We start from the raw sequence: 11,932 nt of genomic DNA on the forward strand, positions 1-11,932 counted from the left end.
TCCTGTGCAACCAGATAATGATTGGATTTCCTAAGAATATGATTTTTAAAAAAAAATCTTACATCAAAAGCTGAAAAATGAAATGTGAGATCAGTGACCAAAGAAGCCAGCACATAGGGACGCCTTGATGGCCTGGGTGACTTGAAAAACAAGTATCTTTGGTACATGGAAGTACAGATTGTGTGGCCTCAATACAGAAGCTAATGATATAAACAGAGAAATGCTGCCGGTATGATGAAAATAAGAGTGATCCCAACATAGGGAAAGGAGGTCGTGTGGGGGGAATAGCAACAGCACAAAAAACAGTGGCATGAAAGTAATAACAACACCTGCTGGGTACTGAGCATTACTAATTAGATACAGTTCTAAGCATGTGTGTTCATTTAATTAAAAAGTAATTGTCTAATTTTAAAGGTAGCAGTAAGGATATGTTTATTACCTTCTAAATGAGTGGGTCTCTGAGAACAGAGTCATAAGGTAGGGAGAAAACTAAAGCACGCTTTAATATCACTTCCTATCTGTCCTGGATTCAGCTTGGAACAGAGAGAGGATCAATAGAGGCTTATAAATGTTCAACAGTACAGGCAGCGGATGACACACAGCAACGGCAGGGAAGAGAAGGGACACTATGCCAGCAGACTGTAGGGTTCTAAGGCAGTTGCGCTTTACCTCACTGAGAGGGGTGAGGCACAGCAAGCCTCCCAGTGGATCTCAGCAATTGCACAAGTGCATGTTCTGTTGATCTGAAGAGACAGCCATAGGACCCTGGTTTTCAACTCAGAAGAATTTGTGTCAGCAAAGGGGACTTTTGGTACTTGACTACCATAACTTGGGAGTGTGAGTGCTACTGGCATCTAGTGTGTAGATGCCAGAGATGTAGCTAAGCATGCTGTAATGCACAGAGCATCGCCCTCAATAAAGAATTATCTAGCCCATACTGTAAATAGCCCCCTGCTGAGAAACTCTGCCACAGGGTCTCACATTTACTGAACTGAGTGCAGCTTTGGCTTTAAGTGACAATGCCCAGGCATCAAAGGTTAGGATGCTCAGAGGCAATAAACAAATTAATAGTTTTAAAGTATACTGCAAAAAGTGAGTTTTGGGTGATTGAAATGTTGTGTATCTTAACTGGTTAATGAGTGCATGCCGTTGTCAAACTCACTCAATACACTCAAAATAGATATGTTTTATTGCATGTAACTTATGTCTCAATAAAGTGCATTTACACGCTGTGTGGCTTCGTCCTGGCTCCTCCCTTTGTGTACCAGTTCATCAGCCGTCCTTTCTGCTGGCCCGCTTTGCATCGCTCTTCCACATTCACACCAACGTGAATGTCACCAAGACCGAGAAGCTGGAGAAGCTCATGGTGCACATCCGCGCCTTCAGCGTGCTTTACACGGTGCCAGCCAGCCATCATTACCTGCTACTTCTACGAGTAGGCCTTCCGGAACCAGTGGGAGTGCAGCTGGGTGGCCCAGAGCTGCAAGACCTAGGCCATCCCCTACCCCACCTCCAGGCTGGTGGAGGGGTTTCCCCACACCCACCCATGATCCCCGACTTCACAGTCTTCACGATCAAGTATCTTACGATGCTGATCGTGGGCATCACATCTGGCTTCTGGATCTGGTCCGGCAAGACCCTCAACTCCTTACACCTGGCTCACCAAAAGAAAACAGGGGGAGACCACCATCTGAGGCCTGGGGGCTTGCTCAGCCCATTCCCAGCCCTCAGCCCTTCCCCAGCCACCTCCAACCCTGTCCCCCAACATGGAATTCTCACCAAACCTGGCTACTACAAGTTTCCTCACTAGACACTTTCAGAGGTATCTTTTTACAACATAGCTCCTGCAAAAGCTTCCGTCCCTATGGTCAAACGGTTGAGGACCCAATTTCTTGAGGGGGGATGGACCAGCCTCTCTCGCTGGTACCAGCACTGTGCGCTTTTATGACTGTAAATGGCCTATGTAAGATTTTTGTAAGTATATGTGCATTTAAAAAAAATAAAGTACATTTTAAAAACTAAATCATAATCTCACATTCAAAACATAGTACATATTTGCATTTAAATTCAAGTTGCCACATCATTCATTCATTGTTTTCAGTAAACATCCATTGAATGTCTTTATGGACCATTCTTAGGAGGGATATATAAGTGATCAGGAAAAGAAAAAAACACACCTCCCTCCTTCAGCCCGCATTCTGGTAGTACATCAGCCCTTTTTTATATTTCAAACCAATATACTTCAATGGCCAATGGATTGAGAGGACACAGAAAGATAATTAAAAAGTGATGTATGGAGAAAAACATCAAAAGGGCGTTGTCATGGGGACATTTATTAATAGAACACTCTGAAGCAGCAAATATCTCAACCCTTTTAACAACTCTGTATGGTAGGTGACATTATTGTCGCCATTTGATAGATGAGGAGAGGTCATGCTACTTGCCCAAAGCTAAACAGGGTAGGTCTTGGATTTGATCACATGCCAGTCTGATTCCAGGCTGTCATATATTGCCTGGAGTGTGAAACCCTGGAGAAATGTGCCAGAACAAGAAACTACAGAAGAATTATGAGGATTTGCAGCCACTGTAGCAGAGTCCCAAGATTATATATAAGTACTGGAGATTGAATTCTTGCAGAGACACTCTATAAGATTTCAACAAGAAACTAGAAGTTTTTCGTGGAGGAGATGTCAGTTGTTCAACCAATCCATTTCTGATTTCCTCTCAGATACATACTCCCTGCATGTAGGTGTAGCACAGAATTGGTTTGGATATCATAGTGTGGGCACAAGTAGTGCATGCCATCTACTGACCTGACCCTTGAACATCCCTGTTGGAGCCTATACTTTACATGGTTAATTCAGAAATTGAGTGGACACCTGATGGCACTTAAATTACTATGTGGAAGATCGCATGCTGAACATCTGATTCAGATTGTATCATAGTGAAAAATAAATCTTGGTTGTTTTAAGTCATTAAAATTTGGGGACTATTATTTTTTTTACATTACCTAGCATTTGCTACCTTACGTAGCCCAGGCTCCATAAAGCAGAGAAGAAATGACAGATATTGAAGGAGAGCTCTAAGGGTACCTGGGATTGCCAGAACGATAAACAAGTGGGTCCCAGAGCAAATTAAGCGTGAAACATGGCTGGAGGTAAAAATGACAACACTGACGTTGTCCTACTTTGGGCATATTATAGAAGGTGGCCTTCTCTGGAAAAGACGATAATGCTGGAGGAAAGATGGAAGGCAGTAGGAAAGGAGGAAGTCTGAATATGAGATGTTTGACTCCATAAAGGAAGCTATAGGCATGAGTCTATAGGAGCTGATCAGAGCTGTAGAGGACAGCACATCGTGGACATCACTCATTCATAGAGTCACCAGAAATTGGAGCTGACTCAGCAGCACATAACATACACGAGTGTAACACTACAACAACTATGTTGGGAAAACTTATGATTTATTAGTTTATTTGCATGCTAATGTAGTTCCACAAAGCATCTGAGGTACAGAACAATATAACAAAATAAAATAAATTTCAAATTGAGGAGAAAAGTGAAGCAAAGATAAATTTGAAAAGAAGATGGGACCAGGGGTAAAGTACACAAAATATATTAATCCTCTCCATTGAAGGTGGATTACCCTTTTGGCTCCAAGCTTTCAGGGAACCAGTATTAAGAATCACAGTGAAGACTGTTATTCAAAGTATTAGTAAGACGAAAGCAAATCAGCTACCCAGAAAAATGCGTTTATTCCATTTCTAAGATGAGAAAGAAATTTCTCCTGTGGGTCCTCATAAAAATGATACAAAAGTGAAATATATTGAAACACATCCTCAAAGGATAAAAAAAAGTCTTCACAGTAAACCCAGCAATGAGTTTCATAATTCTGTTATTTATAAAAATCCCTTAGTACAAAGTGGTAAGAAGATGCTAAGCACAATTCAGGGATAATGATACAGTTTTAGAACACTGTTCAGTAAGGGTCTAGCTTAATTGAGGCATAGAAAGAGAACTGGAAATTAAACTTAACACCCTTGTGTAATAATTTTATAATTAGCTGAATGTATAAAAAAAGCTGTTTGATGAATTCAGTAATAATTTACTCAGAGTGCACAAATGTTATTCTCAAGTAAATCCCATTTTTCTTAATTATAAGTCTAAACTGAAAAGCCAAATACAGAACTGTTATAGCATAAACACACACATCTTGATGGACTGTATTAACTATGTAGTTGCCAGGAGGAATGGAGCGCCTTGTATTGGATTCCTGCAATCTCACCTAAATGGTAGAAATATAGTAGTACCGTTATATGCACTGATCAGCAACAATGGGCCTGTTTATAAATCAAGATTTCTAGATATTCCTTATTTGCACAATTCTTAACAATCATCATATGTGAGTTGGCTCTACTCTCAAATAGCTCCTGCTTTTCTTACTTCTGCTTTAACAAAAAAAAATAATAATAATAAAATAAAAAAGGATTTTTTAGAACGATATATGAAATTCATTTTTAAAATTCTCTTCCTAATGTAAACTATGTTTCCCTAAAGTAAATAAGTTAAACTATTAATCATTTAGTATTCCAGTAACAGAAACAAGCAGGAAATGCTATAATGAATTTAAAGAAACTTGTTCAAAGTGATGATAACAAGTATCATTGCAAGTTAAGATGGAGATAAAACATAAGTGTAACAAAAATGATTGCTTTTCAAATTGAGAAATGTTAGTTTCTGCATTCATCTTGTAAAAATATATCTTCTATGTTTGGCAATCCACAATGGCAAGTAATTTAATTATGAGTTAATCTAAAAAAAAGTGAATCATCCTTAAACTTACATTGAGATTAAGCAATAAAGTTGGAATTAGAAACATGAAATTCTCTTTAAGGAGAAAACAGTATTCAAAACTAACGAAAACAGGAAAAAGAGTAAAATATACAGTTTGATCAGGTAAGCATTGTTTTTTTCTATTGTTTGCAAAACTTTTCTTCCAGTTGGTCATCACTAAATCACTCTGAAAGCTGGCAGAATATTTTCCAATGCTAACTGCTTCAGTGGAATCACATTTTCTCATTTCCCAAAAGAAAGTTTGTTTTGGTTTTTTTTCCCCTCCTATAAATGTAAAGTTTCAAATAAAAGTTAACATGGAATTCTGACTTTAATTCTACAGTAGCAGGAAATTCTAAAAACTTAAGGCCATAAAAAACTTGTTGAGTTTTTCAAAGTATAATAGAACCATATAATTTCTTCACTAAACAATGTTTTTAAATAAACTCTAACCTAGTTCTTAAAAATCTAATATAGTACTTTTTGCAAGAAATGACAAACACAGCACTTTAATTTTTAGATATACTGTTCTATGAAGTATAATTTCAGTCTCCAAAGACTCATGTGGGTCTAGAAAGTACATTGCTCACTCTATGATATACACCCTACTCACTACTTAAAATAATTGGATTTTATTTTTTAAATAGAACTTTGGAGTAAATCTCATGTCCCTAAAGATGTTTCTGTTTTGTACCAATCCATGAAATGTCTCATTTCTCTTAACATTTATTTTATAGAAAAAGAATATCATGCTGCAACAGAAGTTTCTCTAGGTTGATTCACATTTTTCTTGTGTGTTATTATGACTGAATTTAGATTGTTAGGCTATGTGTATCAGAAATTGTCTATGATACCTGTTCCAGGATTCTATTCTTGCATAAGAAATTACCCCAAATCTTAGCTGCTTAAAGCAACAATTTATTATTTTCTCTTATAGTTATAGAGGCTGATGGGTTCAGCTGGGCAGTTCTTATTTAAGATACTTCGCGTAGGCGTAGGTGAATCACGACTGTGGCTGGAGTCACCTACAGGCTTCTCACATCTTTGATACCTGGGCTGGCAGATGGCAGAAACAGCTGGGGTCAGGCATATGGCATGTCTCCCATCCTCTTACCTTTATTTCCCACTCCCCTTCTCCACCTAAGTGGCTTCTCCAAATGGTTAGCCTGGGCTTCCTCCTAGTCTTGGCTATCTCAGGGTAGTTAGACTTCTTACATGGTGGCTGACCTCTCTTATGAAAACATTCCAAGTTGCCTGAATGTAAACTGCAATGGTTTTTATAAGCCAGACTAACAAGCTCAGAATGTCACTCTGCTCCATTCTATTGGTCGAGCAGGTCACTAAGGTCTAGAGGAGAATTAGACCACACCTTTCCATTGGAAGAGCTGCAAAGAAATTATAGCCATCTTTAATATACCACAATATCTATTCAAAAATGGAATATTGTGAGATTTCTTTAAACTTCTTTTATTCTCCATAATGAATTTAAGGGATTAATATTAGCATAAAACCCCTAAACTCAGGGCACATTAGTTATTTAGCTAATTTATTAATTGGTTACTAATTAACAATTAAGAAAAACAATATGGAAATTCACATAAGTTTTTTCTTTGTGTTCAATTTGGCCTTTTGACAAAAAACATTCCTTTAAGATAAATATTTCAAATGACATAGCTTAATTTCTAACTATACAGATTTCTAGTAAGAAACTGTGTCTTCTCATGGCAGATGATTTCCCTAAATAAAACAACGTTACTTCCAGGTATCTGTTCCAGTTATTTTTTATACTGCTCCAAACATAGTAACTTGAAAGAACAATCATTTTATTGTATCTCATAAATCTGTAAATCAACATTTTGGGTAAAGCTAAACTGGGCAACTCTTCTGCACACAGCAGTGCCTGGGGTCACTCAGCGCTATTCAGCTGGCAACTGACATGGGCCGGAGGGTCCTGTATAGCTTTCCTCACATACCTGACACTTCAGCCAATCCCCACATCCTTTTGGTAGGTTCTTAAGGTCTTCCCAGCAGACTAGTCGAACTTCTCACATAAAAGCTCAGGGTTCCAAGGGCAAGCGTTCCAAAAGACAGGAAAGGAAGCTACCACTATTACAAGGTCTGTGCAGGACACTGGTACAGCAGTACTTGTGCCAAATTCTCTTGGTCAAAACTGTCACAGAGAGTCCATCCAGATTCAGGAAAAGAAGGCAGAGACCCAATCTTGATACAAGAAGTTGCAACTATCTTTAATTTGCTACAGGGCCTATGGGGATGCAGATGAATAACATAAAACTTCGATTACCAGGGCCCTCCACAATCTAACATACCACTTCCCCAGCCTCATTTATCACTCTTCCCTCTAGTCAAAGACTACCAGGAACATACATATAATTGGACAAACTGTATTTATTACTCACTGTAGTAAAAAGCCTGAATACAACGAGGAACTGTGGGTATCTTAGTAAGCTGCTAGGACGAAGAGAATTTGAACTTGTTTTCCGTGACTTTCCTGGTCTTACTAAATCTTAGGAAGGAGGAGGATAAATTCAAGGTTAAGGTTGTAAATAATGAGGCAGAAGTCATCATATTAGACTGGACACAGTGATATTTCATCACTTTTGTGACAATGTTTATGTTTTGTCTACGTTCAGATATAATACAGTGCTCTTACTCTTTTCTTGATCCGTCACCAACACAATAATTTTGTCTGATGTTGATGTTCTGTGAAATTGATTACGTTCAACAGGGGAACACTCAGTCCTTAGTCCAGTTTAGCTCCGGATATCAGAGGTTGCTTTTCTCTTTCACGCTCCGAACACGCCATTCTCATCCTGGCCTTGAGTATTCTCTGCTCTCCGTCAGTTTCTGCTCTATTCAGTTCCCAGTATCTTCAGGAAGCTTTCCCTTAGCACTCTACTCTGTTTTCTTACCAACAACATCCTTTGTACTGGTTACTTGGGCTTATGCTCTTTTTCCTAAGGTAAGATGATAGCACACATCTCTCATTGCAGGCAGAGTACTGCAAATCACAGACACCTAGTATACAATCATAACAAACGAAAAGGGAAAGGTTTATTTTCCTATTCCATAAACTACAGCACACGCGGTGAAACTGCTTCACTGAATTGAGTAAAATTCGTTCTGGGAAACAGACCCTAAAAATCCTGTCAACAACGCTACAATAACTCAGACGCGAACGGATCAACCCTTGCTCCTAGAAGTAATGCGGGTTCTGGCCTTCCTTGAGACGGGCGGGGGAACTACATTTCCCACAATCCATCAGGGCCAACAAGTAGACGCGACGTTCTGAACTACAATTCCCACAATACACAGAGACAGCCACATTATCGCGGTTTCCGAGAGTTCTGCCCCATTTCCCGTCTTCCCTTCCCGTACTTGCACGAAGGGGAACAAGGTCGCGAAAAAAGGACTTTGGGTGTTAGCGCCATTTTTTCCGCTTTCAGTTTATGCCCGTTTCTCAGGGCTTTCAACAGCAAAATGTGGGGACGGAGCATTCGGAGGTTCACAACCTCCGTGGTCCGTAGGAGCCACTATGAGGAAGGTCCAGGGAAGGTTAGTATGTAAGGGGCCCGGGTTCGTTGAGGTGGGGGCACTTGGCTGCGACTCGCTGAGCTCTTTGGAAAGGTGTGTGGTAAGCCTGGAATTTGGTGTGAGACGCCGACTAGCATTCCACTTCACCCAGGGAGAAAGCTCAGCACCCTGGATGCGCCCCTTAGTCGAGGAAAGGAATGAGTTGGTGGAGTTAGAGGCCCTGCTTCCCACTCCATCTTGGGGCAGGGGTTACAGGGAGTTGTGGACACCTTGTCGGCGGTTATTGTGTCTGAAAAGCCGAACTAAAGGTCACCAGACTCGGATTGAAGGTCATTGGAAACTAATGACATGAGGGCTTGTGGTCGTGGGTCGTCTTTGACTAGTTGACTAAATCGTGTTAACCCTCCCTGGTTGAGGTTGAGTTTAGCCTCAAGTATGAATAGCTTAAGTTAGTAGTAACATCCTGCGAGTGTTATGGGAGGTATGAGTAGTAAAGGCATGAGAAACAATTTTGAGGGTAGGGCTGCTTGGTTATGGGGAAAAAAAAAAAATCACACATTGACATGTGCGTTCTTTAAAAGGTGTCTAGTTTTTGATAGGGAACCAGAGCAGTGTATTCTGCTCCTAAAATTACTTGTGGAGAGTACTTTCGATCACTGTTCACTGTTTTATACCTGAGTTCTTAAGACCACTTCTTGGCGCTCAGTAAAGCCAGATAAATATTTATAAAGAATTTTACTTTCTAGTGTTATGTATGATGAAAGTTACAGGGTTTGAGAGAGAAATGTTTTTAAAAGGTGCTATGATATATGACACATATTACCCGATTATGTAAAAGAAAATCTAACATCTTTTGTGTATGTATTTTTTATCTAAAATTAGATGATTTGAAGGTCCATTTTTGTTGCTTGTTCTCTTTTCCCAACAGAATTTGCCATTTTCGGTGGAAAACAAGTGGCGGTTACTAGCTATGATGACTCTGTACTTTGGATCTGGATTTGCTGCACCTTTTTTTATAGTAAGACACCAGCTGCTTAAAAAATAAGGATCCATGAAACAGGTAATTAATTATTGGATTTCTAATCTTCCCAAAGCAATGCTTTCCCTTTTCTTTCTTCATTCTTTCTCCACTCCTCCCTTAAAAGAAAAAAAGGAAATTACCCTCCCTCCCCCAAAATTACAAATATGTTTTTGCATATAGAGCTGGTTCCTGAAGGTATGTGTATATGTGGCATTTGGGGATACAGCTTGATAACCTAGAAACAAGTGTTTCTTTACCTGAAATCCAGGGTTTATTTAGTACTATTGTTTGTAAGGCACACTTTACAATAAGTTCATGTAGCTCCCTAGTATGCTTGTGAAATGGATGATAGTAACCTGATCTGAGAAACAATATTTCATAGTCAGCGGTGGACCAGGATTTTTAGCCAGATCTCACAGTTGTTAATCAGGAAAGTTCTAGTAAACTGATTGTTAGTCCATCTCAAGGGCAATATATGTTAGTGTATACCCAGAGGAGTCTTGTGTTCTGGGAAGTAATGTGTGAGAAGAAAAGATTTATTTACTTAATTGTAACCAAATTTTCCTCAAAATGACACTTGTAGGAAGCTCTGTGGGATAATTGGAGTAGATTCCAAAGTATATTTTGGAAAGTAGTTTATTTGTCATAGTTTAGAAGGGAAATGATTTATATAAGCCATTAATATGGAAAGATTTTTGGTGCATGTGATGAAGCAGATCAGTATGAATGAAATTATGATACTGTAAACGCTTTCTGATGTACCAAGCTGAAGTATAGGCAATACATAAATGAAACTACATGATTTCGGTTAATGGGATTTTTCAATACCATTTTTTTGTTTGTGTTTTTATTCATAGATACGAAGACGAGCATTTTAGGAGGTGCAGTCTCTGAAAAATGGATCAAACTGTTGAACTCAACATACTAGATGTATTTGTAAATAAACTAATGGCATGAATCCTTAATGCCTCTTCTCTGAAATACAAAATGTGATAATTGGGCATGTGTGTACTTTTTCCTTTGGATATTATTTCAGTACCAAAACATTGGTGATTTTATCTTGTTTCTTGGTCTTAAATTCAGGAATTTTATTTGGTTACTGATCACCAGTTCACAACCTTGTTGGTAAGTAATGTTATAAATAGTAATGCAAATTTGGTTTTTAAGTCTATACTAATTCCCCTTTAAAGGGGGAGAAAAGATTTACTTTTAGTCTTCCCGTTTACTTTGAAGGAGTAAATTGCTTTTTCTCCATGAGTGATAAGATGAAAACGAGTGGTATATACAGATTAAAATACAAGAGATTAATCTTTTTCCTCTAGAACTGTACCATAAAACTGAAATTTTTGTCTTAATAAATACGCCACTAACCAAAATTAGTCTTGTTAAGACTGAATAAAAGGACAATATTTAAAATGGAATGTAACAGAATGTGAGGTAGAATATAGGAACTAATTACCATTTCATTCTGGAGCCTTGACTAGTAGAAGTGGGTTAAAAGATAGCCCTGATTAGTAATTGTATCAGTGAATCAAAGTACATGAGTAGTGAAATGCTACTTGCCACTTAGTAGTGACTTAATTCCCAGGGCAAGGAAAAGGTAAATAGCTACTGAATATTTTATCTTGATTTGGTCACTTTTGGAATATCCCTTGTGTTACAAGAATCCTGTAAAGCAGAGGTGTAAACTGGTGGCCTATTTGGCCCTCAGACTTTGGTGTATATTGGGGGGCTACAGTGCTGTTTTTAAACAGATATTTAAAACCAGAATATTCAAATATTTTTCACATAAAAGTCTGTATTTCTGGATTCTTTAAAAATTGTCCTGGGTGATTCTACACATCCCTTCATAGAACAAAACAACTGCCACCCTCAGTCCTCACTATAACATTGGATTTCCAATATGGCCATAATGTTAAACTACTGATTTACTAGAACTTTTAATTTATTATTATTCTCTCAGCTTATTTGAGAGGGCCTATTTCAGACTTTTCAGTAACCACCTGGCAACTCCTTAAATGTAATGGATGCGGTTTAACCTAAATGTCCAGCCATTCCCTGCACTTGTGTCATTGTTTTTGATTTTCCATTTATGAATCAGATGTCATCCTGTGTTTGGTTAGTTTTTCTATGGAACATCAATCCTGTCTACCTTTGGGAAAAGTAGAAATAAAAGAGTAGGTTTCATAAAGTGATTCTAAATTCTTGGCTCAAATCTTTGCCCTTAAATTACAAATATAGCTCTCTTGATTTTCTGGGAGGATATGGGGATGAGCCTACCTCATATTTTGAGAATCAATGAGCTATATAAAAATATGTTGCTTTCTGGCAAGTCCTAAATGAATGGGTTTTTTCAAGTTGAAAATACATCAAGAGCCAACAAAAGTTAGTTTGGGATTGCAAGGCATGGGTAGAAGACATCTGGTTTAAATCTGTCTTCCTATAGTGAAGTATATGGGGGTTATACACTAAGACCTCACTTAACATTACCAATAGATTCTGCAGCTTCAAACAAAACCAATTTTTC

At 38.4% G+C, this 11,932-nt stretch overlaps 1 protein-coding gene and 1 non-coding gene across 2 annotated transcripts; both read left to right on the top strand.

Annotated features, from left to right (window-relative positions):
- Positions 1-8,195: 8,195 nt before the first annotated feature.
- On the top strand, positions 8,196-10,393 carry LOC129074665 (cytochrome c oxidase subunit 7C, mitochondrial). The gene is made up of 3 exons (XM_054578569.1): positions 8,196-8,405; positions 9,313-9,444; positions 10,263-10,393. The coding sequence occupies exons 1-2, from the start codon at positions 8,331-8,333 to the stop codon at positions 9,427-9,429; spliced, it is 192 nt and encodes a 63-aa protein (XP_054434544.1). The 5' UTR covers positions 8,196-8,330; the 3' UTR covers positions 9,430-9,444; positions 10,263-10,393.
- Positions 10,104-10,166, top strand: LOC129074783 (small nucleolar RNA Z39). Its single transcript, XR_008529587.1, has one exon. It is a non-coding gene; the product is annotated as a small nucleolar RNA Z39 (small nucleolar RNA).
- Positions 10,394-11,932: the final 1,539 nt, after the last annotated feature.

Source organism: Pteronotus mesoamericanus, unplaced genomic scaffold (genome assembly GCF_021234165.1).
Source record: "Pteronotus mesoamericanus isolate MK-2021 breed Mesoamerican mustached bat unplaced genomic scaffold, CSHL_Meso_final contig_50, whole genome shotgun sequence".
Lineage (NCBI taxonomy): Eukaryota > Metazoa > Chordata > Mammalia > Chiroptera > Mormoopidae > Pteronotus > Pteronotus mesoamericanus.